The sequence below is a fragment of the Oncorhynchus keta genome, chromosome 26 (assembly GCF_023373465.1).
Source record: "Oncorhynchus keta strain PuntledgeMale-10-30-2019 chromosome 26, Oket_V2, whole genome shotgun sequence".
Lineage (NCBI taxonomy): Eukaryota > Metazoa > Chordata > Actinopteri > Salmoniformes > Salmonidae > Oncorhynchus > Oncorhynchus keta.
The window spans coordinates 5,254,262-5,277,979 of record NC_068446.1 but is presented as its reverse complement, the minus strand read 5'-3'; the positions used below and the strand labels follow the sequence as shown (position 1 = coordinate 5,277,979).

At 52.1% G+C, this 23,718-nt stretch overlaps 1 protein-coding gene across 1 annotated transcript in view; it reads left to right on the top strand.

Annotated features, from left to right (window-relative positions):
- Positions 1-23,718, top strand: part of LOC118379363 (VWFA and cache domain-containing protein 1) — a 135,540-nt gene that overhangs the window by 72,081 nt on the left and 39,741 nt on the right. The window contains exons 3-4 of the mRNA XM_052480101.1: positions 3,110-3,258; positions 12,615-12,721. Of these exons, the coding sequence (XP_052336061.1) occupies positions 3,110-3,258; positions 12,615-12,721 (256 nt within the window). The remainder of the gene's footprint in view (positions 1-3,109; positions 3,259-12,614; positions 12,722-23,718) is intronic.

Genomic DNA, 23,718 nt, shown 5'->3' with positions numbered 1-23,718 from the left:
TAGGAACAAGAACCTGTTGTGAGGAGCTGCTAGTGCGCTCATTATTAGTGTCCCCCAGGTGGGAACCCTTTTTTTGAAAGAGGCTCCGAGATGCGTGCAGTGAGCCATAACTCCCCCTCTGAGAGCTGTAATGTATGCCTAGCGTTAGCTGACACACAGGACAGACGGGGGCCTAGTCAGGCCGAACACTAACCAGCACGATTCAATTATCTGCCCCTTTTTTAATGAACCACATTTTTGAGTGATTTCTCACAAGACCAGAGCAACAAAAAAAAACACCATGGCTTTGGGGATTTTCACAATTGAATCCGTAGAATGGTCTTTTTGGGGGAGGGTTGTTTACATATCTTTGTCATTTGTCCGTAGCGTTTGACATTTTGTCCTTACTCAGGCCTCCTTTAAGACGCCATCTTGTTTCATCTGTAGGTGCTACAGAACAACAATTGGTGTCATATGAAGCTGTACTTCTTGCTCTGGGATTTGAGAATTTTTAATTTCATACGGGTGGGAGGGCCAAGAGACCCGGGTTGGGTTCTAGGGTTTGAGCAGAGCCTGAAGGTAGGGAGGGGTAGTTCCCCTTGCTGCTCTGTAGCCAAGCACCAGTTTGACAGAGAAGGGTGTTCCGTGTGCTCGCGGCTCTGCATCAGCGTTTCTCAAACTATGCCGTCGGGAACCACAAGGGGAGCACGTCATTTTTTGTGTGTCTTTTTGCCCTAGCACCACGCAGCTGATTCAAATGATCAAAGCTGGACGATTAGTTGATTATTTCAATCCGCTGTGTAGTGCGAGGACCGAGTTCTGGTAACTATACGTTGCCTTGAACTCCTCCTGGATTTGGGGACTGTGTAGAGACGGCTGGTTTCAGTATGTCTGTCAGAGCTGTATGTAAGTTGAATTCCTCCTGGATTTGGGGACTGTGTATAGACGGCTGGTTTCAGTATGTCTCAGAGCTGTATGTAAGTTGAATTCCTCCTGGATTTGGGGACTGTGTAGAGACGGCTGGTTTCAGTATGTCTGTCAGAGCTCTATGTAAGTTGAATTCCTCCTGGATTTGGGGACTGTGTAGAGACGGCTGGTTTCAGTATGTCTCAGAGCTGTATGTAAGTTGAACTCCTCCTGGATTTGGGGACTGTGTAGAGACGGCTGGTTTCAGTATGTCTCAGAGCTGTATGAAAGTTGAATTCCTCCTGGATTTGGGGACTGTGTAGAGACGGCTGGTTTCAGTATGTCTGTCAGAGCTCTATGTAAGTAGAATTCCTCCTGGATTTGGGGACTGTGTAGAGACGGCTGGTTTCAGTATGTCTGTCAGAGCTGTATGTAAGTTGAACTCCTCCTGGATTTGGGGACTGTGTAGAGACGGCTGGTTTCAGTATGTCTCAGAGCTGTATGTAAGTTGAACTCCTCCTGGATTTGGGGACTGTGTAGAGACGGCTGGTTTCAGTATGTCTGTCAGAGCTGTATGTAAGTTGAACTCCTCCTGGATTTGGGGACTGTGTAGAGACGGCTGGTTTCAGTATGTCTCAGAGCTGTATGTAAGTTGAACTCCTCCTGGATTTGGGGACTGTGTAGAGACGGCTGGTTTCAGTATGTCTGTCAGAGCTCTATGTAAGTTGAATTCCTCCTGGATTTGGGGACTGTGTAGAGACGGCTGGTTTCAGTATGTCTCAGAGCTGTATGTAAGTTGAACTCCTCCTGGATTTGGGGACTGTGTAGAGACGGCTGGTTTCAGTATGTCTCAGAGCTGTATGTAAGTTGAACTCCTCCTGGATTTGGGGACTGTGTAGAGACGGCTGGTTTCAGTATGTCTCAGAGCTGTATGTAAGTTGAACTCCTCCTGGATTTGGGGACTGTGTAGAGACGGCTGGTTTCAGTATGTCTCAGAGCTGTATGTAAGTTGAACTCCTCCTGGATTTGGGGACTGTGTAGAGACGGCTGGTTTCAGTATGTCTCAGAGCTCTATGTAAGTTGAACTCCTCCTGGATTTGGGGACTGTGTAGAGACGGCTGGTTTCAGTATGTCTCAGAGCTCTATGTAAGTTGAATTCCTCCTGGATTTGGGGACTGTGTAGAGACGGCTGGTTTCAGTATGTCTGTCAGAGCTCTATGTAAGTTGAACTCCTCCTGGATTTGGGGACTGTGTAGAGACGGCTGGTTTCAGTATGTCTCAGAGCTGTATGTAAGTTGAACTCCTCCTGGATTTGGGGACTGTGTAGAGACGGCTGGTTTCAGTATGTCTCAGAGCTGTATGTAAGTTGAACTCCTCCTGGATTTGGGGACTGTGTAGAGACGGCTGGTTTCAGTATGTCTCAGAGCTCTATGTAAGTTGAACTCCTCCTGGATTTGGGGACTGTGTAGAGACGGCTGGTTTCAGTATGTCTCAGAGCTGTATGTAAGTTGAACTCCTCCTGGATTTGGGGACTGTGTAGAGACGGCTGGTTTCAGTATGTCTCAGAGCTGTATGTAAGTTGAACTCCTCCTGGATTTGGGGACTGTGTAGAGACGGCTGGTTTCAGTATGTCTCAGAGCTGTATGTAAGTTGAACTCCTCCTGGATTTGGGGACTGTGTAGAGACGGCTGGTTTCAGTATGTCTCAGAGCTGTATGTAAGTTGAACTCCTCCTGGATTTGGGGACTGTGTAGAGACGGCTGGTTTCAGTATGTCTCAGAGCTCTATGTAAGTTGAATCTCTTTCTTTTTCTGGTTTCTTCAGGAATCACACTTTTGTCTTTCCTCTCGGGTTTCCGTACAGCCGACTGTGTAGCGCGTCATGACTTCTTCTCAAAGTTGAAACCGCAGTTCAGGCAGAGTCGGGGTTCAGAGGACTTTTGATGTTGTTCACAGCTCTCTGCCTTGTTAATTCAACCAAGTATGTACGAGGACTTGTGGTTTTGTTTTATATGGGCCGTGCTCAACTCGGAATAAAGAGGAGTAGCCTGTCTGACTGCGTTTAGAACCTAGATCTGAAGCATGTGCTTCAACCCCGCCTGACAAAAAAGGAATAGGTACTCAAATATAATCATATTAATCGTGTGTGTGTGTGTGTGTGTGTGTGTGTGTGTGTGTGTGTGTGTGTGTGTGTGTGTGTGTGTGTGTGTGTGTGACTGGTTGTAGCTTGCGAAGAAGATCCGCGAGAAGTTTACCCGTTACCTGGACGTGGTGAACAGGAACAAGCAGGTGGTGGAGGCATCCTACACAGCCCACCTGACCTCCCCCCTCACCGCCATCCAAGACTGCTGCAGCATCCCCCCCTCCATGATGGAGTGAGTATACACACACACACACACACACACAACCCCATTACCCCTTTCTCTGTTTAAATGTATTTTAATCCTTTCTAGAAACAGTCCCCTTCAATCCTTTCTAGAAACAGTCCCCTCCAATCCTTTCTAGAAACAGTCCCCTCCAATCCTTTCTAGAAACAGTCCCCTCCAATCCTTTCTAGAAACAGTCCTCTCCAATCCTTTCTAGAAACAGTCCCCTCCAATCCTTTCTAGAAACAGTCCTCTCCAATCCTTTCTAGAAACAGTCCCCTCCAATCCTTTCTAGAAACAGTCCCCTCCAATCCTTTCTAGAAACAGTCCTCTCCAATCCTTTCTAGAAACAGTCCCCTCCAATCCTTTCTAGAAACAGTCCCCTCCAATCCTTTCTAGAAACAGTCCTCTCCAATCCTTTCTAGAAACAGTCCCTCCAATCCTTTCTAGAAAGTCCCCTCCAATCCTTTCTAGAAACAGTCCCCTCCAATCCTTTCTAGAAACAGTCCCCTCCAATCCTTTCTAGAAACAGTCCCCTCCAATCCTTTCTAGAAACAGTCCTCTCCAATCCTTTCTAGAAACAGTCCCCTCCAATCCTTTCTAGAAACAGTCCTCTCCAATCCTTTCTAGAAACAGTCCCCTCCAATCCTTTCTAGAAACAGTCCTCTCCAATCCTTTCTAGAAACAGTCCCCTCCAATCCTTTCTAGAAACAGTCCCCTCCAATCCTTTCTAGAAACAGTCCTCTCCAATCCTTTCTAGAAACAGTCCCCTCCAATCCTTTCTAGAAACAGTCCTCTCCAATCCTTTCTAGAAACAGTCCCCTCCAATCCTTTCTAGAAACAGTCCCCTCCAATCCTTTCTAGAAACAGTCCCCTCCAATCCTTTCTAGAAACAGTCCCCTCCAATCCTTTCTAGAAACAGTCCTCTCCAATCCTTTCTAGAAACAGTCCCCTCCAATCCTTTCTAGAAACAGTCCCCTCCAATCCTTTCTAGAAACAGTCCCCTCCAATCCTTTCTAGAAACAGTCCCCTCCAATCCTTTCTAGAAACAGTCCCCTCCAATCCTTTCTAGAAACAGTCCTCTCCAATCCTTTCTTGAAACAGTCCCCTCCAATCCTTTCTAGAAACAGTCCTCTCCAATCCTTTCTAGAAACAGTCCCCTCCAATCCTTTCTAGAAACAGTCCTCTCCAATCCTTTCTAGAAACAGTCCTCTCCAATCCTTTCTAGAAACAGTCCCCTCCAATCCTTTCTAGAAACAGTCCCCTCCAATCCTTTCTAGAAACAGTCCCCTCCAATCCTTTCTAGAAACAGTCCTCTCCAATCCTTTCTAGAAACAGTCCCCTCCAATCCTTTCTAGAAACAGTCCCCTCCAATCCTTTCTAGAAACAGTCCTCTCCAATCCTTTCTAGAAACAGTCCCCTCCACGTGTGCAAAATCTGCAAATTGAATTGGCCTTTTAGTCATTTAGCAGGCGCTCTTATCCAGAGCGACTTAGTTCGGGTTAAGTGCCTTGCTCAAGGGCGCATCGGCAAGATGCGTCACCTAATCGGCACGTGGATTCAAACCAGCAGCCCTTCGTTCACACGCATGAGCCGCAGTGGTGGTGATGAGCGCGCCACTGCTCAGCTCGGCAGCCATTTAATACTCCCAGACAGATGCGGTTGTTTATGGGTAATGGAGTCATCTGGAGGCCTACCTCCATCGATCTCCGGCTACCTGCAGGAGCAAACGCACGTCAAACGAGAGAGAGAGAGAGGGAGAGAGAGTGGAGAGGGCAAGAGAGCTGCTTTCAACACTAATCTCTACGGCTCCAGCTGTCTACGTATCTCTCTCTCTCTCTCTCTCTCCCTCTTCCTGTCTTCTTCTGCTTCTCTCTCCCTTCCTCTATCTCTCAGTCTGATGGTGTTTCCCTTCCTCTATCTCTCAGTCTGATGGTGTTTCCCTTCCTCTATCTCTCAGTCTGATGGTGTTTCCCTTCCTCTATCTCTCAGTCTGATGGTGTTTCCCTTCCTCTATCTCTCAGTCTGATGGTGTTTCCCTTCCTCTATCTCTCAGTCTGATGGTGTTTCCCTTCCTCTATCTCTCAGTCTGATGGTGTTTCCCTTCCTCTATCTCTCAGTCTGATGGTCTCTCCCTTCCTCTATCTCTCAGTCTGATGGTGTTTCCCTTCCTCTATCTCTCAGTCTGATGGTGTTTCCCTTCCTCTATCTCTCAGTCTGATGGTGTTTCCCTTCCTCTATCTCTCAGTCTGATGGTGTTTCCCTTCCTCTATCTCTCAGTCTGATGGTGTTTCCCTTCCTCTATCTCTCAGTCTGATGGTCTCTCCCGTCCTCTATCTCTCAGTCTGATGGTGTTTCCCTTCCTCTATCTCTCAGTCTGATGGTGTTTCCCTTCCTCTATCTCTCTGTCTGATGGTGTTTTCCGTCCTCTATCTCTCAGTCTGATGGTGTTTCCCGTCCTCTATCTCTGTCTGATGGTGTTTCCCTTCCTCTATCTCTCAGTCTGATGGTCTCTCCCTTCCTCTATCTCTCAGTCTGATGGTGTTTCCCTTCCTCTATCTCTCAGTCTGATGGTGTTTCCCTTCCTCTATCTCTCAGTCTGATGGTGTTTCCTTCCTCTATCTCTCAGTCTGATGGTGTTTCCCTTCCTCTATCTCTCAGTCTGCTTCTCTCTCCGTCCTCTATCTCTCAGTCTGATGGTGTTTCCCTTCCTCTATCTCTCAGTCTGATGGTGTTTCCCTTCCTCTATCTCTCAGTCTGATGGTGTTTCCCTTCCTCTATCTCTCAGTCTGATGGTGTTTCCCTTCCTCTATCTCTGTCTGCTTCTCTCTCCCGTCCTCTATCTCTCAGTCTGATGGTGTTTTCCGTCCTCTATCTCTCAGTCTGATGGTGTTTCCCGTCCTCTATCTCTCAGTCTGATGGTGTTTCCCTTCCTCTATCTCTCAGTCTGATGGTGTTTCCCGTCCTCTATCTCTCAGTCTGATGGTGTTTTCCGTCCTCTATCTCTCAGTCTGATGGTGTTTCCCTTCCTCTATCTCTGTCTGATGGTGTTTCCCTTCCTCTATCTCTCAGTCTGATGGTGTTTTCCGTCCTCTATCTCTCAGTCTGATGGTGTTTCCCTTCCTCTATCTCTCAGTCTGATGGTGTTTCCCTTCCTCTATCTCTGTCTGATGGTGTTTCCCGTCCTCTATCTCTCAGTCTGATGGTGTTTCCCTTCCTCTATCTCTCAGTCTGATGGTGTTTCCCTTCCTCTATCTCTCAGTCTGCTTCTCTCTCCCGTCCTCTATCTCTCTGTCTGATGGTGTTTCCCTTCCTCTATCTCTCAGTCTGATGGTGTTTCCCTTCCTCTATCTCTCAGTCTGATGGTGTTTCCCTTCCTCTATCTCTCAGTCTGATGGTGTTTCCCTTCCTCTATCTCTCAGTCTGATGGTGTTTTCCGTCCTCTATCTCTCAGTCTGATGGTGTTTCCCTTCCTCTATCTCTCAGTCTGATGGTGTTTCCCTTCCTCTATCTCTCAGTCTGATGGTCTCTCCCTTCCTCTATCTCTCAGTCTGATGGTGTTTCCCTTCCTCTATCTCTCAGTCTGATGGTGTTTCCCTTCCTCTATCTCTCAGTCTGATGGTGTTTCCCTTCCTCTATCTCTCAGTCTGATGGTGTTTCCCTTCCTCTATCTCTCAGTCTGCTTCTCTCTCCCGTCCTCTATCTCTCAGTCTGATGGTGTTTCCCTTCCTCTATCTCTCAGTCTGATGGTCTCTCCCGTCCTCTATCTCTCAGTCTGATGGTGTTTCCCTTCCTCTATCTCTCAGTCTGATGGTGTTTCCCTTCCTCTATCTCTCTGTCTGATGGTGTTTTCCGTCCTCTATCTCTCAGTCTGATGGTGTTTCCCGTCCTCTATCTCTGTCTGATGGTGTTTCCCTTCCTCTATCTCTCAGTCTGATGGTCTCTCCCTTCCTCTATCTCTCAGTCTGATGGTGTTTCCCTTCCTCTATCTCTCAGTCTGATGGTGTTTCCCTTCCTCTATCTCTCAGTCTGATGGTGTTTCCCTTCCTCTATCTCTCAGTCTGATGGTGTTTCCCTTCCTCTATCTCTCAGTCTGCTTCTCTCTCCCGTCCTCTATCTCTCAGTCTGATGGTGTTTCCCTTCCTCTATCTCTCAGTCTGATGGTGTTTCCCTTCCTCTATCTCTCAGTCTGATGGTGTTTCCCTTCCTCTATCTCTCAGTCTGATGGTGTTTCCCTTCCTCTATCTCTCAGTCTGATGGTGTTTCCCTTCCTCTATCTCTGTCTGCTTCTCTCTCCCGTCCTCTATCTCTCAGTCTGATGGTGTTTTCCGTCCTCTATCTCTCAGTCTGATGGTGTTTCCCGTCCTCTATCTCTCAGTCTGATGGTGTTTCCCTTCCTCTATCTCTCAGTCTGATGGTGTTTCCGTCCTCTATCTCTCAGTCTGATGGTGTTTTCCGTCCTCTATCTCTCAGTCTGATGGTGTTTTCCGTCCTCTATCTCTCAGTCTGATGGTGTTTCCCTTCCTCTATCTCTCAGTCTGATGGTGTTTCCCTTCCTCTATCTCTCAGTCTGATGGTGTTTTCCGTCCTCTATCTCTCAGTCTGATGGTGTTTCCCTTCCTCTATCTCTCAGTCTGATGGTGTTTCCCTTCCCTATCTCTCATCTCCCTCTCTATCTCTCTGTCTGATGGTGTTTCCCTTCCTCTATCTCTCAGTCTGATGGTGTTTCCCTTCCTCTATCTCTCAGTCTGATGGTGTTTCCCTTCCTCTATCTCTCAGTCTGATGGTGTTTCCCTTCCTCTATCTCTCAGTCTGATGGTGTTTTCCGTCCTCTATCTCTGTCTGATGGTGTTTCCCTTCCTCTATCTCTCAGTCTGATGGTGTTTCCCTTCCTCTATCTCTCAGTCTGATGGTGTTTCCCTTCCTCTATCTCTCAGTCTGATGGTGTTTCCCTTCCTCTATCTCTCAGTCTGCTTCTCTCTCCCGTCCTCTATCTCTCAGTCTGATGGTGTTTCCCTTCCTCTATCTCTCAGTCTGCTTCTCTCTCCCGTCCTCTATCTCTCAGTCTGATGGTGTTTCCCTTCCTCTATCTCTCAGTCTGATGGTCTCTCCCGTCCTCTATCTCAGTCTGATGGTGTTTCCCTTCCTCTATCTCTCAGTCTGATGGTGTTTTCCGTCCTCTATCTCAGTCTGATGGTGTTTCCCTTCCTCTATCTCTCAGTCTGATGGTGTTTCCCTTCCTCTATCTCTCAGTCTGATGGTCTCTCCCGTCCTCTATCTCAGTCTGATGGTGTTTCCCTTCCTCTATCTCTCAGTCTGATGGTGTTTTCCGTCCTCTATCTCAGTCTGATGGTCTCTCCCGTCCTCTATCTCAGTCTGATGGTGTTTCCCTTCCTCTATCTCTCAGTCTGATGGTGTTTCCCTTCCTCTATCTCTCAGTCTGATGGTGTTTCCCTTCCTCTATCTCTCAGTCTGATGGTGTTTTCCGTCTCTCTGAAGTTTCTCCCACCAACTTATCTGGAGTTCCAGGGTCTGTCTCTGCTTCTCCCGCAATCAGTCCGACTCCGCTCCAGAGTAATATACCTGTAGAATTTCACCCGGATTGACTCCAGTCCAGGTTTTTTTTCTTCTCAGGCACACTTATTCTGGAGGAGAGCGAGGAAGCTGGGAGAGCTAGGGTGGACAGAGAGTGAAGAAGATGATGATGGTGATGTTGCGGATGGGGTGTGGAAGGGACGCGGCGAGGCTCACTTCTGAGGGCTTGTCTGTCAGTCTGATAGCAGTGCATCGCTCCACGGCGAGGCTCACTTCTGAGGGCTCCCACGACTTCCAAGAATCCCACTGGGGGGGGCTGACTGCTCTCACTTTTGCAAAAGTTAATCTGTGAGCGTGACCGTTTTGAAGGAGTGCAGAGTAACTCCGCAGGCTCTCCCAGTCCCAGCCAGCGGAAGGTTAAAGATCCAAACATCGGATGTGTGCCAGTGAAATGCCGTGAGGCCAGTTTTCAGACTCTAACTCGGTACCGTGCTGGACCCTCCAGAGAAGCTGGTGTCCCCGGGTCAGGGTGTCCTTTGTTGGGCTTAGAGTCAGCTGCTGCTGCCTGCTCCTGGGTCATGTGGCAGGTCATAGCTGGGGGTGTCAGGTGGTTCACAGGATTAGCCATGTCACACAGCCGTCACGCGACCACAGTGGTGTCAGCTAGCCCGCCCCCCCCCCCACACGCCACGCTGCAATGCTTTCATCAGTGTTCAGTCAGGGGGACAGCTTCCAGGTCTAATCAACCAATCAATGCCTGAAAATGGCACGCGTTTCAGGTTTTAGTGACTGATCTTCAGGTACCAGCTAGATCACAATCATTTCGGACTTATTTTGAGGGGCGGACGACAAGAACCGTGTGCACGTCTCATAGCCCCGAACTCCCGTCTCCAGTGTAAGTCAGCCAGCCGCAGCGCTTTACAGATACACATACACCCCCTCCGCACGCAGACGGGACACCGAAACACAATAACGAGTACACCTATTCTTTCCATGACATAGTTCTCACCTGGATTCACCTTCTATGATATCTTATCGATGTCTCTTGTTAAATCCACTTCAATCAGTGTAGATGGAAAGGGAGGGGGGGTACGGTACGCAACTGACTATTAGGAAGATGTTCCTAACGTTTGCTACACTCAGTGTGTGTATCTCTATGGTTACCTCAGAAAGGACAAACGGTCGCTAGCCAGCCATGTAGGCTGGCGCAGATAAGGGCAGGCGTTTAAGCTGGCCAACTGTGTGTTTTTCCCGATAACGACAGGGGTTATACAGGGTTGTAAGTTCCACCCAGCCATTCCTGATGTTCTTGTCCGGCCACGGTCTCCAGGCAGGTGTTGCTGGAGGAGTATTATGAGAACACGTTACCTCCTGCGCCTCGTTATGACTTTCTATTCAGTGGGACAGGAAATGGAAATGCTACAGCAGTTTTAATGTGAACTGACCGCTGGTGACTGAGCTCCTCTCCTCTGGCGTGTTGATCCTTCACTGATCTCTGTGAGGGAGAGCTGAGGTCAGGGGTCAGCTGGTTTTCCCATTTTTTGTTGTTGCTCTGAGTGAACTAATGAAGCCTCTGTTTTGAGTGTGAGGGGGCGAGGGGAGGGAGAGTGAGAGAGAGGGGGGAGGGGGGTAGAGAGACTTAACAGGCTTTAAACCCCGGGCTGATAGGAGCCCTCTCTATCTCTCCGACCAAATGCTTCTGTCCCTATTAAGAGACCTTCCTCCGCCCTCACTCCCTGCTCCCCAAATCCCCATTGAGCCCCCCTCTTATCCTCCCCGGCAGCTACGCTAATCAAATGCATTGCTGTGTGCACCGATGGATTAAAAGTGGGAGGGGGGCTTGGGAAAATGGGGGGGGGGGTGGTGTCTTTCTCTCTGCAGGGCTATGGCAATACACCAACTCACTGTGGAGATGATGTAAAACACTCCTGAAGGAAGAACAACATCCGTATTCCTTCCGGTCAAACTGAATGCGCTCGCACAGCAAGCTCAAACCCTGGATAACAGAGCTACAGGCGTTGAGCACAAGGGTTTGGTGGAGTCTGCAGCAATGGTTCAAAATGAAACGTTTACGCACAGGGCTCCGTTGTCAGGGGAGTGTAGGAGATGTCAGTCATACAGTGACATAGTACCAATAGCGTTCTGCGGTATTCCTGTTATCTCCCCGATCGAGGCGAAGAGAACTCCTCCCTATAGGGTATTGAAACAAAGCATAGCAACCCCTTCGTCATTGAACATTATGCCGGCAGGGGCCTCGTCACAAGCTAACAGGGGCCTCGTCACAAGCTAGCAGGGGCCTCGTCACAAGCTAGCAGGGGCCTCGTCACAAGCTAGCAGGGGCCTCGTCACAAGCTAGCAGGGGGCCTCGTCACAAGCTAGCAGGGGCCTCGTCACAAGCTAGCAGGGGCCTCGTCACAAGCTAGCAGGGGCCTCGTCACAAGCTAGCAGGGGCCTCGTCACAAGCTAGCAGGGGCCTCGTCACAAGCTAGCTGAGGCTTCAGATACTGGAAGAGCGGTATTGTGTTTCTGGTGTAAGGAAACGCTCTGTATCTGCTGTGCGCTCTCAATGCCGCTTCAGGGGTTATTTAATCTATTTTTCTTTATTTTCTCTACATATTTTTTTATATACTCCTTTTAAAAGCAGGGATGTTTTTCAAGACCCTCATTTGCATGTTGAATCCAAATCGGGGCCGGAAGGTTTTCCTTCTTGCTCTCTCTCTCTCCTCCCCTTCTCTCTCGTCTCTCTCTCTCCCTCTCTCTCTCTCCTCCCCTTCTCTCTCGTCTCTCTCTCTCTCTCTCTCTCTCTCCTCCCCTTCTCTCTCGTCTCTCTCTCTCTCTCGCTCTCTCTCTCCCCTTTCTCATCCTATCTCCCTCCGTCCCTCCCTCTCTCCTGCGCCGCTCTCGTTCTCCAGGTTTTGATGTCAAATTCAAAGCACTTGCAAATGTATTTTTTATCCGGCAACATTTTGCTTAGCCCCCGCGTGCAAAGTGTGTTGAAGGAGAATAATAATGAATGTGGCCTAATGGGAATTTAATGTCTGAAGTTCAAAGGAGCTGGTACATCAGAGCAGCTGTCAATCAAATGCACTCTCTCTAGCTCTGGAGGAGGGGGGGGGGCAGTAGGAAGAGAGGAAGGCGAGAGTGTACGTGCGTTCGGTGAGGATGGCGGCTCGCCGCGTGTGTGCGTCTGCAGGTGTGCGTATCTGTGTGTGTTAGCGGGTTACCGCTGGTCGGTTGTGTTTTCCTGTGTGCAAGGACAGAATGTGAGGCAGCAGGGGCGCGGGGTTTAGTGGAGCTGGTAAGGGAGTGCGGGATCAAAGCGACCCAGCCCGCGGTGCAGTGTAGAGCAGGCTACTCCCCTGAGGACCCCCTCTCCTCCTCTCGTCTCCCCATCCCTTTCTCAGCTCTTCATTAGGGAAGCTGACGCACTCTGGGAGCTAGCTGCTATGAGACTAGCTGCTATGACTGCGTGGAGGTACCAGCGGGCTGCCAACTCCTTGTAATGCCGTGATAGGGGATCGACTGGGCTTAGAGGACCCCCCGAGGACTCCACAAACACTCACTCACTCCATGCACCCCACCTATGCATGCAAGGGGTGCGTCCACTGGGAATGAGAGAGGCATATATTCCACACACAGCGTGGGCATCATTGAGATGGTTGCTACTGTTTCCATCAGCACTGTGTATTTCCTGATTCCGTCCTCTCCTTGCTGGTCCCACTCTTTACCTCTCTGCATCTCCCTCCAGCCCTGGCTGTTTCTGACAGATATTACTTCTGTGGGAGATCAGTGGTGCCGTCACAAATGTGATGTGTTCTGTCTCGATTCAGGTTCCACGGTAACTTCAACACCAACGTGTCCAAGACCATCTGCTGTGACCGGCTGTCCCCCACCGTCAACAGTCGAGCCTTTAACCCTGGACGGGACCTCAACTCAGGTGGGTCACCGTCTACCCCTACCACGACCACACCCTTCATCATGTTCACCATGTTTCATCATGTTTAACTCCTATACGTCCCGATTGAGACACAAGGCCACAATAAGCCCCCCGAGTCTTCTAACCCACCATTCATCTAGCAGGCCTCACCTCTTAACATGGACAGCCATGGCCTTGCTTGCGAACAATTGCCATGACAACAGCAGCCCGTAGAAGTGAATATTCCTCACCATTTCGTTCAATCTTTAAAGGAAAAGGACCCAGATGGAAATAATGAACTATGCCTGTTACACATTTTATTAAACCACTGTGTTCTTTCCTCGCTCCTACGCTCTCTCTTCCCACTCTCTCTTCCCACTCTCTCCCCTCCTCTCTCCCCTCCTCTCTCTTCCCACTCTCTCCCCTCCTCTCTCTTCCTCTCTCTCCCCTCCTCTCTCTTCCTCTCTCTCCCCTCCTCTCTCTTCCCACTCTCTCCCCTCCTCTCTCTTCCCACTCTCTCCCCTCCTCTCTCTTCCCACTCTCTCCCCTCCTCTCTCTTCCCACTCTCTCCCCTCCTCTCTCTTCCCACTCTCTCCCCTCCTCTCTTCCCACTCTCTCCCCTCCTCTCTCTTCCCACTCTCTCCCCTCCTCTCTCTTCCCACTCTCTCCCCTCCTCTCTCTTCCCACTCTCTCCCCTCCTCTCTCTTCCCACTCTCTCCCCTCCTCTCTCTTCCCACTCTCTCCCCTCCTCTCTCTTCCTTTCTCCCACTCTCTCCCCTCCTCTCTCTTCCCACTCTCTCCCCTCCTCTCTCTTCCCTCTCTCTTCCCACTCTCTCCCCTCCTCTCTCTTCCCACTCTCTCCCCTCCTCTCTCTTCCCACTCTCTCCCCTCCTCTCTCTTCCCCTCTCTCCCCTCCTCTCTCTTCCCACTCTCTCCCCTCCTCTCTCTTCCCACTCTCTCCCCTCCTCTCTTCTTCCCACTCTCTCCCCTCCCTCTTCCTCTTCCCCATTCTCTCCCCTCCTCTCTCTTCCCCTCTTTCTCCCATTCTCTCCCCTCCTCTCTCTTCCCACTCTCTCCCTCCTCTCTCTTCCCACTCTCTCCCCTCCTCTCTCTTCCCCTCTCTCTCCCTCCTCCTCTCTCTTCCCCTCTCTCCCCTCCTCTCTCTTCCCTTTCTCTCTCTCCTCCTCCCTCTCTTCCTCTTTCTCCCATTCTCTCCCCTCTCCTCTCTTCCCTCTCTCCCCTCCTCTCTCTTCCCACTCTCTCTCCCCTCCTCTCTCTTCCCTCTCTCCCCCCTCCTCTCTCTTCCCACTCTCTTCCCTCCTCTCTCTTCCCACTCTCTCCCCTCCTCTCTCTTCCCTCTCTCCCCTCCTCTCTCTTCCCCTCTCTCCCCTCCTCTCTCTTCCCTCTCTCTCTCTTTCTCCCACTCTCTCCCTCCTCTCTCTTCCCACTCTCTCCCTCCTCTCTCTTCCCTCTCTCTTCCCACTCTCTCCCCTCCTCTCTCTTCCCCTCCTCCCCTCCTCTTCTCCCACTCTCTCCCCTCCTCTCTCTTCCCACTCTCTCCCCTCCTCTCTCTTCCCACTCTCTCCCCTCCTCTCTCTTCCCACTCTCTCCCCTCCTCTCTCTTCCCACTCTCTCCCTCCTCTCTCTTCCCCTCTCTCCCCTCCTCTCTCTTCCCACTCTCTCCCTCCTCTCTCTCTCTTCCCTCTCTCTTCCCCTCTCTCCCCTCCTCTCTCTTCCCACTCTCTCCCCTCCTCTCTCTTCCCACTCTCTCCCCTCCTCTCTCTTCCCACTCTCTCCCCTCCTCTCTCTTCCCTTTCTCCCACTCTCTCCCCTCCTCTCTCTTCCCACTCTCTCCCCTCCTCTCTCTTCCTCTTCTCTCCCACTCTCTCCCCTCCTCCTCTTCCTCTTCCCACTCTCTCCCTCCTCTCTCTTCCCACTCTCTCCCTCCTCTTTCTTCCCACTCTCTCCCCCTCCCTCTCTTTCCACTCTCTCCCCTCCTCTCTCTTCCCACTTTCTCCCTCTCCCCTCTCTTCTTCCTCTTTTCTCCCACTCTCTCCCTCCTCTCTTTCTCCTTCCCACTCTCTCCCCTCTCTCTTCCCACTCTCTCCCCTCCTCTCTCTTCCCACTCTCTCTCCCCTCCTCTCTCTTCCCACTCTCTCCCCTCCTCTTTCTTCCTTTCCCCTCTCTCCCTCCTCTCTTCCCACTCTCTCCCCTCCTCTCTCATTCTCTCCCTCCTCTCTCTTCCCTCTCTCCCCTCCTCTCTCTTCCCACTCTCTCCCCTCCTCCTCTCTCTTCCTCTTTCTTTCTCCCACTCTCTCTCCTCCTCTCTCTCCCACTCTCTCCCCTCCTCTCTCTCTCTCTTCCTCTTTCTCCACTCTCTCCCCCTCCTCTCTCTTCCCCTTTCCCCTCCCCTCTTCTCTCCCCTCCTCTCTCTTCCCACTCTCTCCCCTCCTCTTTCTCCCTCTCTCCCCTCCTCTCTCTTCCCACTCTCTCCCCTCCTCTTTCTCTTCTCTCTTTCTCCCACTCTCTCCCCTCCTCTCTCTTCCTCTTTCTCCCTCTCTCTCCTCCTCTCCCTCCTCTTTTCTCTCTCCCCTTCTTTTCTCCCACTCTCTCCCCTCTCTTTCTCCTCTTCCCTCCTCTTTCCCTCTCTCCCTCCTCTTTCTCCATTCTCTCTCCCCTCCTCCTCCTCTCTTCCCACTCTCTCCCCTCCTCTCTCTTCCCACTCTCTCCTCCTCTCTCTTCCCACTCTCTCCCTCCTCTCTTTCTTCCCCTCCTCTCCCACTCTCTCCCCTCCTCTCTCTTCCCACTCTCTCCCTCCTCTTTCTCCATTCTCTCCCCTCCTCTCTCTTCCCACTCTCTCCCCTCCTCTCTCTTCCTCTTTCTCCCACTCTCTCCCCTCCTCTCTCTTCCTCTTTCTCCCACTCTCTCCCCTCCTCTTTCTTCCTTTTTCTCCCACTCTCTCCCCTCCTCTCTCTTCCCACTCTCTCCCCTCCTCTCTCTCCATTCTCTCCCCTCCTCTCTCTTCCCCTCTCTCCCCTCCTCTCTCTTCCCACTCTCTCCCCTCCTCTCTCTTCCCACTCTCTCCCCTCCTCTCTCTTCCCACTCTCTCCCCTCCTCTTTTCTCTTCCCACTCTCTCCCCTCCTCTCTCTTCCCACTCTCTCCCCTCCTCTTTCTCCATTCTCTCCCCTCCTCTCTCTTCCCACTCTCTCCCCTCCTCTCTCTTCCTCTTTCTCCCCTCTCTCTCTTCCCTCCTCTCTCTTCCTCTCTCTCTCCCCTCTCTCCCCTCCTCTTTCTTCCCCTCTTTTCTCCCACTCTCTCCCCTCCTCTCTCTTCCCTCTCTCTCCCTCCTCTCTCTTCTCCCTCTCTCCCCTCCTCTCTCTTCCCACTCTCTCCCTCCTCTCTCTTCCCCTCTCTCCCCTCCTCTCTCTTCCCTCTCTCCCCTCCTCTCTCTTCCCACTCTCTCCCCTCCTCTCTCTTCCCACTCTCTCCCCTCCTCTCTCCTTTTTTCCCCTCTCTCCCCTCCTCTCTCTTCCCTCTCTCCCCTCCTCTCTCTTCCCACTCTCTCCCCTCCTCTCTCTTCCCACTCTCTCCCTCCTCTCTCTTCCCTTTTCCCCTCCTCCCCTCCCTCTCTCTTTTCCCACTCTCTCCCTCCTCTTTCTCCATTTCTCCCCTCTCTCCCTCCTTCCCACTCTCTCCCCTCTCTCTCCTCTTCCCACTCTCTCCCCTCCCTCCTCTCTCTTCCCCTCTCTCCCCTCCTCTCTCTTCCCACTCTCCCTCTCCCCTCCTCTCTCTTCCACTCTCTCCCCTCCTCTTTCTCCACTCTCTCCCCTCCTCTTTCTCCATTCTCTCCCCTCCTCTTTCTCCATTCTCTCCCCTCCTCTTTCTCCATTCTCTCTCCTCCTCTCTCTCCTCTTCTCTTCTTTCCCACTCTCTCCCCTCCTCTCTCTTCCCTCTCTCCCCTCCTCCTCTTCCTCTTCCCCTCTCTCTTCCCCTCCTCCTCCCTCTCTCTCCACTCTCTCCCCTCCTCTCTCTTCCCACTCTCTCCCCTCCTCTCTCTTCCCACTCTCTCCCCTCCTTTCTCCACTCCCCTCCTCTTTCTCCATTCTCTCCCCTCCTCTTTCTCCATTCTCTCCCTCCTCTTTCTCCCCTCTCTCCCTCTCCCACTCTCTCCCCTCCTCTTTCTCCATTCTCTCCCCTCCTCTCTCTTCCCACTCTCTCCCCTCCTCTCTCTTCCCACTCTCTCCCCTCCTCTCTCTTCCCACTCTCTCCCCTCCTCTCTCTTCCCACTCTCTCCCCTCCTCTCTCTTCCCACTCTCTCCCCTCCTCTCTCTTCCCACTCTCTCCCCTCCTCTCTCTTCCCCCTCTCTCCCCTCCTCTCTCTTCCCCCTCTCTCCCCTCCTCTCTCTTCCCACTCTCTCCCCTCCTCTCTCTTCCCACTCTCTCCCCTCCTCTCTCTTCCCACTCTCTCCCCTCTCTCTTCCCACTCTCTCCCCTCCTCTCTCTTCCCACTCTCTCCCCTCCTCTTTCTCCATTCTCTCCTCCTCTTCTCTCTCCCCTCCTCTTCCCCTCTCTCCCCTCCTCTCTCTTCCCACTCTCTCCCTCCTCTCTCTTCCACTCTCTCCCCTCCTCTCTCTTTCCCACTCTCTCCCCTCCTCTCCTCTTCCTCTCTCTCCCCTCCTCTCTCTTCCCCTCTCTCCCTCCTCTCTCTTCCCACTCTCTCCCCTCCTCTCTCTTCCCACTCTCTCCCCTCCTCTCTCTTCCCCTCTCTCCCCTCCTCTCTCTTCCCTCTCTCCCCTCCTCTCTCTTCCACTCTCTCCCCTCCTCTCTCTCTTCCCTCTCTCTCCCCTCCTCTCTCTTCCCTCTCTCCCCTCCTCTCTCTTCCCACTCTCTCCCCTCCTCTCTCTTCTCCACTCTCTCCCCTCTTTCTCCCTCTCTCCCCTCCTCTTTCTCCCACTCTCTCCCCTCCTCTTTCTCCCTCTTCCCTCTCTCCCCTCCTCTTTCTCCATTCTCTCCCCTCCTCTTTCCACTCCCTCTCCCCTCCTCTTTCTCCCACTCTCTCCCCTCCTCTTTCTCCCACTCTCTCCCCTCCTCTCTCTTCCCACTCTCTCTCCCTCCTCCTCTCCCACTCTCTCCCCTCCTCTTCTCCCACTCTCTCCCCTCCTCTCTCTCCCACTCTCTCCCCCTCCTCTCTCTCTCCCCTCTCTCCCCTCCTCTTTCTCCCTCTCTCCCCTCCTCTTTCTCCCTCTCTCCCCTCCTCTTTCTCCCCTCTCTCCCCTCCTCTCTCTCCCCTCTCTCCCCTCCCCTCCCCTCTTTCTCCCTCTCTCCCCTCCTCTTTCTCCCTCTCTCTCCCTTTCTCCCCTCTCCCCTCCTCTTTCTCCCACTCTCTCCCCTCCTCTTTCTCCCCTCTCTCCCCTCCTCTTTCTTCCCTCTCTCCCCTCCTCTTTCTCCCTTTCTCTCTCCCCTCCCTCTTTCTCCCACTCTCTCCCTCCTCTTTCTCCCTCTCTCCCCTCCTCTTTCTCCCACTCTCTCCCCTCCTCTTTCTCCCTCTCTCCCCTCCTCTTTCCTCTTTCTCCCTCTCTCCCCTCCTCTCCTCCCACTCTCTCCCCTCCTCTTTCTCCCACTCTCTCCCCTCCTCTTTCTCCCACTCTCTCCCCTCCTCTTTCTCCCTCTCTCCCCTCCTCTTTCTTCTCCCCTCTCTCCCCTCCTCTTTCTCCCACTCTCTCCCCTCCTCTTTCTCCCACTCTCTCCCCTCCTCTCTCTTCCCACTCTCTCCCCTCCTCTTTCTCCCTCTTTCTCCCACTCTCTCCCCTCCTCTTTCTCCACTCTCTCCCCTCTTTCTCCACTCTCTCCCCTCTTTCTCCACTCTCTCCCCTCCTCTTTCTCCCCTCTCCCCCCTCTTTCTCCCACTCTCTCCCCTCCTCTTTCTCCCTCTCTCCCCTCCTCTCTTCTCTCCCCTCTTTCTCCCTCTCCCCTCCTCTTTCTCTCTCTCCCTCCTCTTTCTCCCACTCTCTCCCCTCCTCTTTCTCCACTCTCTCCCCTCTTTCTCCACTCTCTCCCCTCCTCTTTCTCCCACTCTCTCCCCTCTTTCTCCACTCTCTCCCCTCTTTCTCCACTCTCTCCCCTCCTCTTTCTCCCTCTTTCTCCCCTCCCCTCCTCTTTCTCCCACTCTCTACCCTCTTTCTCCCACTCTCTCCCCTCCTCTTTCTCCCACTCTCTCCCCTCCTCTTTCTCCCACTCTCTCCCCTCCTCTTTCTCCCACTCTCCCCTCCTCTTTCTCCCACTCTCTCCCCTCCTCTCTCTCCCCCTCTCTCCCCTCCTCTTTCTCCCTCTTTCTCCCACTCTCTCCCCTCCTCTTTCTCCCACTCTCTCCCCTCCTCTTTCTCCCACTCTCTCCCCTCCTCTTTCTCCCACTCTCTCCCCTCCTCTTTCTCCCATTCTCTCCCCTCCTCTTTCTCCCACTCTCTCCCCTCCCTCTTTCTCCTCTCTCTCCCCTCTCTCCCTCCTCTTTCTCCCTCTCTCCCCTCCTCTTTCTCCCACTCTCTCCCCCCCTTTCTCTTTCCCCTCTCTCTTCTCCCCTCCTCCCCTCCTCTTTCTCCACTCTCTCCCCTCCTCTTTCTCCCCCTCCCTTTCTCCCCTCTCCCCTCCTCTTTCTCCCACTCTCTCCCCTCCTCTTTCTCCCTCTTTCTCCCTCTTTCTCCCACTCTCCCCTCTCCCTCTTTCTCCCCTCCTCTTTCTCCCACTCTCTCCTCTCCCTCTTTCTCCCACTCTCTCCCCTCCTCTCTCTTCCCACTCTCTCCCCTCTTCTCCCTCTTTCTCCCACTCTCTCTCTATTGATTGAAGAATAGTGATTTTGTTTAATGCGCTGAAAATTCTGACATAATTTTTCTTTTAAATCTCCCTCCCTCGATCTCTGTTCTGCTTCTCCATTCAGTAAGAGGATGTTTAAAAACAGAAACCATCATTCTACATCAGGAGGCTTTGTCGAGCCTTGCCATACGCCCCTGTTGCACCGCTGTTAGCCAATCACGCAAAATCATAACCGGACGTGATTGACGTCATACATTTTTACCTCGGCACCTGAACACTCCCAGTCAACATCCACACTCCAAACAAACCACAACGAGCGCTTTGATTGCGGTTAGACGTTATGTTAGTTTATGACCATTGCCGACTGTACTGAAGCAGCTGCAGCGTTTGCCTCAATTATTTTCTACTTCTAATCCCACTCTCGCTAATGGTCATTTCTTTTTTCGGTCTCGGTGTGGAAACACTGGCAAAGCCAACCGCTCTCTCACTCACACACACACACACTAACCCTTCCTCTGTTAGGACTGTAGAAACTCTTTAACAGCCCCCTTCTCTTACCTGCCTCCTCGTCTCTCGCACCCTCTCCGTCCAAATTCACGGCAGCTCCACCTCTGAGCAGATTAGGATGATTCATCGCCCCCCCCCCCCAGAGTTTATTTTCCCAAGGCAGCCATCAGGAGTTCATGTTACCACCAGGCCTCCATTTCTCAGGCTGTCTTGACCTCAAGCCTCTAGCATTCATCGTCCCCATTTGTCTCGACCCAGTCTAAACAACCAGGAGGAGGAGGAGCAGGCAGATTACCCAGAGGAGGACTGAGAGGATGGTTAGGAGCGAGAAGAGGACAAAGACTGTAATAGAGGAAAGAGAGAGGGAATAAATGACTGGGGGGAGCAAGAGAAGGGAGGGAATAAATGACTGGGGGGAGCAAGAGAAGGGAGGGAATAAATGACTGGGGGAGCAGAGAGAGAGGAATAAATGGAATAAATGACTGGGGGGGAGCAAGAGAAGGGAGGGAATAAATGACTGGGGGGGGGGAGCGAATAAAAGAGAAGGGAGGAATAAATGACTGGGGGAGCAAGAGAAGGGAGGGAATAAATGACTGGGGGGGGGGAGCAAGAGAAGGGAGGGAATAAATGACTGGGGGGAGCAAGAGAAGGGACCGAATAAATGACTGGGGGAGCAAGAGAAGGGAGGGAATAAATGACTGGGGGAGCAAGAGAAGGGAGGGAATAAATGACTGGGGGAGCAAGAGAAGGGACCGAATAAATGACTGGGGGGAGCAAGAGAAGAGAGCGAATACATGGAATAAATGACTGGGGGGGAGCAAGAGAAGGGAGGGAATAAATGACTGGGGGGAGCAAGAGAAGGGAGGGAATAAATGACTGGGGGGAGCAAGAGAAGGGACCGAATAAATTACTGGGGGGAGCAAGAGAAGGGAGGGAATAAATGACTGGGGGGAGCAAGAGAATGGAGGGAATAAATGACTGGGGGAGCAAGAGAAGGGAGCGAATAAATGACTGGGGGGAGCAAGAGAAGGGAGGAAATAAATGACTGGGGGAGCAAGAGAAGGGAGGGAATAAATGACTGGGGGAGCAAGAGAAGAGAGCGAATAAATTGAATAAATGACTGGGGGGGAGCAAGAGAAGGGAGCGAATAAATGACTGGGGGTAGCAAGAGAAGGGAGGGAATAAATGACTGGGGGGAGCAAGAGAAGAGAGGGAATAAATGACTGGGGGGAGCAAGAGAAGGGAGGGAATAAATGACTGGGGGGAGCAAGAGAAGGGAGGGAATAAATGACTGGGGGAGCAAGAGAAGAGAGCGAATAAATGACTGGGGGGAGCAAGAGAAGGGAGGGAATAAATGACTGAGGGGGAGCAAGAGAAGAGAGGGAATAAATGACTGGGGGGAGCAAGAGAAGGGAGGGAATAAATGACGGGGGGAGCCACAGAAGAGAGCGAATAAATGGAATAAATGACCGGGGGGAGCAAGAGAAGGGAGTGAATAAATGACTGGGGGGGAGCAAGAGAAGGGAGGGAATAAATGACTGGGGGAGCAAGAGAAGGGAGGGAATAAATGACTGGGGGAGCAAGAGAATAAATGAGGAGGGAATAAATGACTGGGGGAGCAAGAGAAGGGAGGGAATAAATGACTGGGGGGGAGCAAGAGAAGGGAGGAATAAATGACTGGGGGGGAGCAAGAGAAGGGAGGGAATAAATGACTGGGGGGAGCAAGAGAAGAGAGGGAATAAATGACTGGGGGGAGCAAGAGAAGGGAGGGAATAAATGACTGGGGGGAGCAAGAGAAGGGAGGGAATAAATGACTGGGGGGAGCAAGAGAAGGGAGGGAATAAATGACTGGGGGAGCAAGAGAAGGAGGGAATAAATGACTGGGGGAGCAAGAGAAGGGAGGGAATAAATGACTGGGGGAGCAAGAGAAGGAGGGAATAAATGACTGGGGGAGCAAGAATAAAGAACTGGGGAGCAAGAGAGGGAATAAATGACTGGGGGGGAGCAAGAGAAGGGAGGGAATAAATGACTGGGGGGAGCAAGAGAAGGGAGGGAATAAATGACTGGGGAAGCAAGGAGGGAATAAATGACTGGGGGAGCAAGAGAAGGGAGGGAATAAATGACTGGGGGAGCAAGAGAAGGGAGGGAATAAATGACTGGGGGGAGCAAGAGAAGAGGGAATAAATGACTGGGGGAGCAAGAGAAGGAGGGAATAAATGACTGGGGAGCAAGAGAAGGGAGGGAATAAATGACTGGGGGAGCAAGAGAGGGAGGGAATAAATGACTGGGGGCAAGAGGGAGGGAATAAATGAGGGCAGAAGAAGGTGTTGGGTGACGTTTCACAGGTTTTTCCCTTTGACTCGTCCTTTCCTTCTGCTTCTTGTTCTCCTCAGCAAGAGAAGGGAGGAATAAATGACACCCGGGCCTGACTGGGGTGGCGGAATAAATGCTCTGGAAGGGAGGGAATTGTTCAAGAGAAGGAGGGAATAAATGGGGGGAATAAATTTCAGAAGGGAGGCGGGGAGCCCAGAAGAGAGCGAATAAATGACTGGTTCTTGTAAATGACTGGGGGAGCAAGAGAAGGGATCTCCTGACTGACAGACCCGGGCCTTTCTCTGTGGCGGTTCCCAGCGAATAAATCTGGTTCTTGTTCTCCTCATCTCCTCTGACACACCCGGGCGAATAAATTCTGGGGGAGCTGCTCTGGAGGGAATAAATCTGGGGAGCCACAGAAGAGAGCGCTCTGGGGGGTTCTTGTTCGAATCATCTCCTCTGACACACCCGGGCCTTTCTCTGTGGAGGGAATTGACTGGGGGAGCAAGAGAAGGGCTCTGGTTCTGGGGTTCAAGAGAAGGGAGGGAATAAATCTCCTCTGACACACCCCTTTCTCTGTGGCAGTTCCAAGAGAAGGCTCTGGTTCTGGGGTTCTCCTAAATCTGGGGGACACACCCGGGCCTTTCTCTGAGGGAGGGAATAAATGACTGGGGGAGCAAGAGAATAGAGGGAATCTGGGGCCTGTTGTAGCTCATCGAAGAAGGTGTTCTGACACATCTGGTTTTTCTCTTTGGCAGTTCCTTTCCTTCTGGTTCCTTTGTTCTCCTCATCTCCTCTGACACACCCGGGCCTTTCTCTGTGGCAGTTCCCACGTCGCTCTGGTTCTTGTTCTCCTCATCTCCTCTGACACACCCCTTTCTCTGTGGCGGTTCCCACGTCGCTCTGGTTCTTGTTCTCCTCATCTCCTCTGACACACCCGGGCCTTTCTCTGTGGCAGTTCCCACGTCGCTCTGGTTCTTGTTCTCCTCATCTCCTCTGACACACCCCTTTCTCTGTGGCAGTTCCCACGTCGCTCTGGTTCTTGTTCTCCTCATCTCCTCTGACACACCCGGGCCTTTCTCTGTGGCGGTTCCCACGTCGCTCTGGTTCTTGTTCTCCTCATCTCCTCTGACACACCCGGGCCTTTCTCTGTGGCAGTTCCCACGTCGCTCTGGTTCTTGTTCTCCTCATCTCCTCTGACACACCCCTTTCTCTGTGGCAGTTCCCACGTCGCTCTGGTTCCTGTTCTCCTCATCTCCTCTGACACACCCGGGCCTTTCTCTGTGGCGGTTCCCACGTCGCTCTGGTTCTTGTTCTCCTCACCTCCTCTAACACACCCCTTTCTCTGTGGCGGTTCCCACGTCGCTCTGGTTCTTGTTCTCCTCACCTC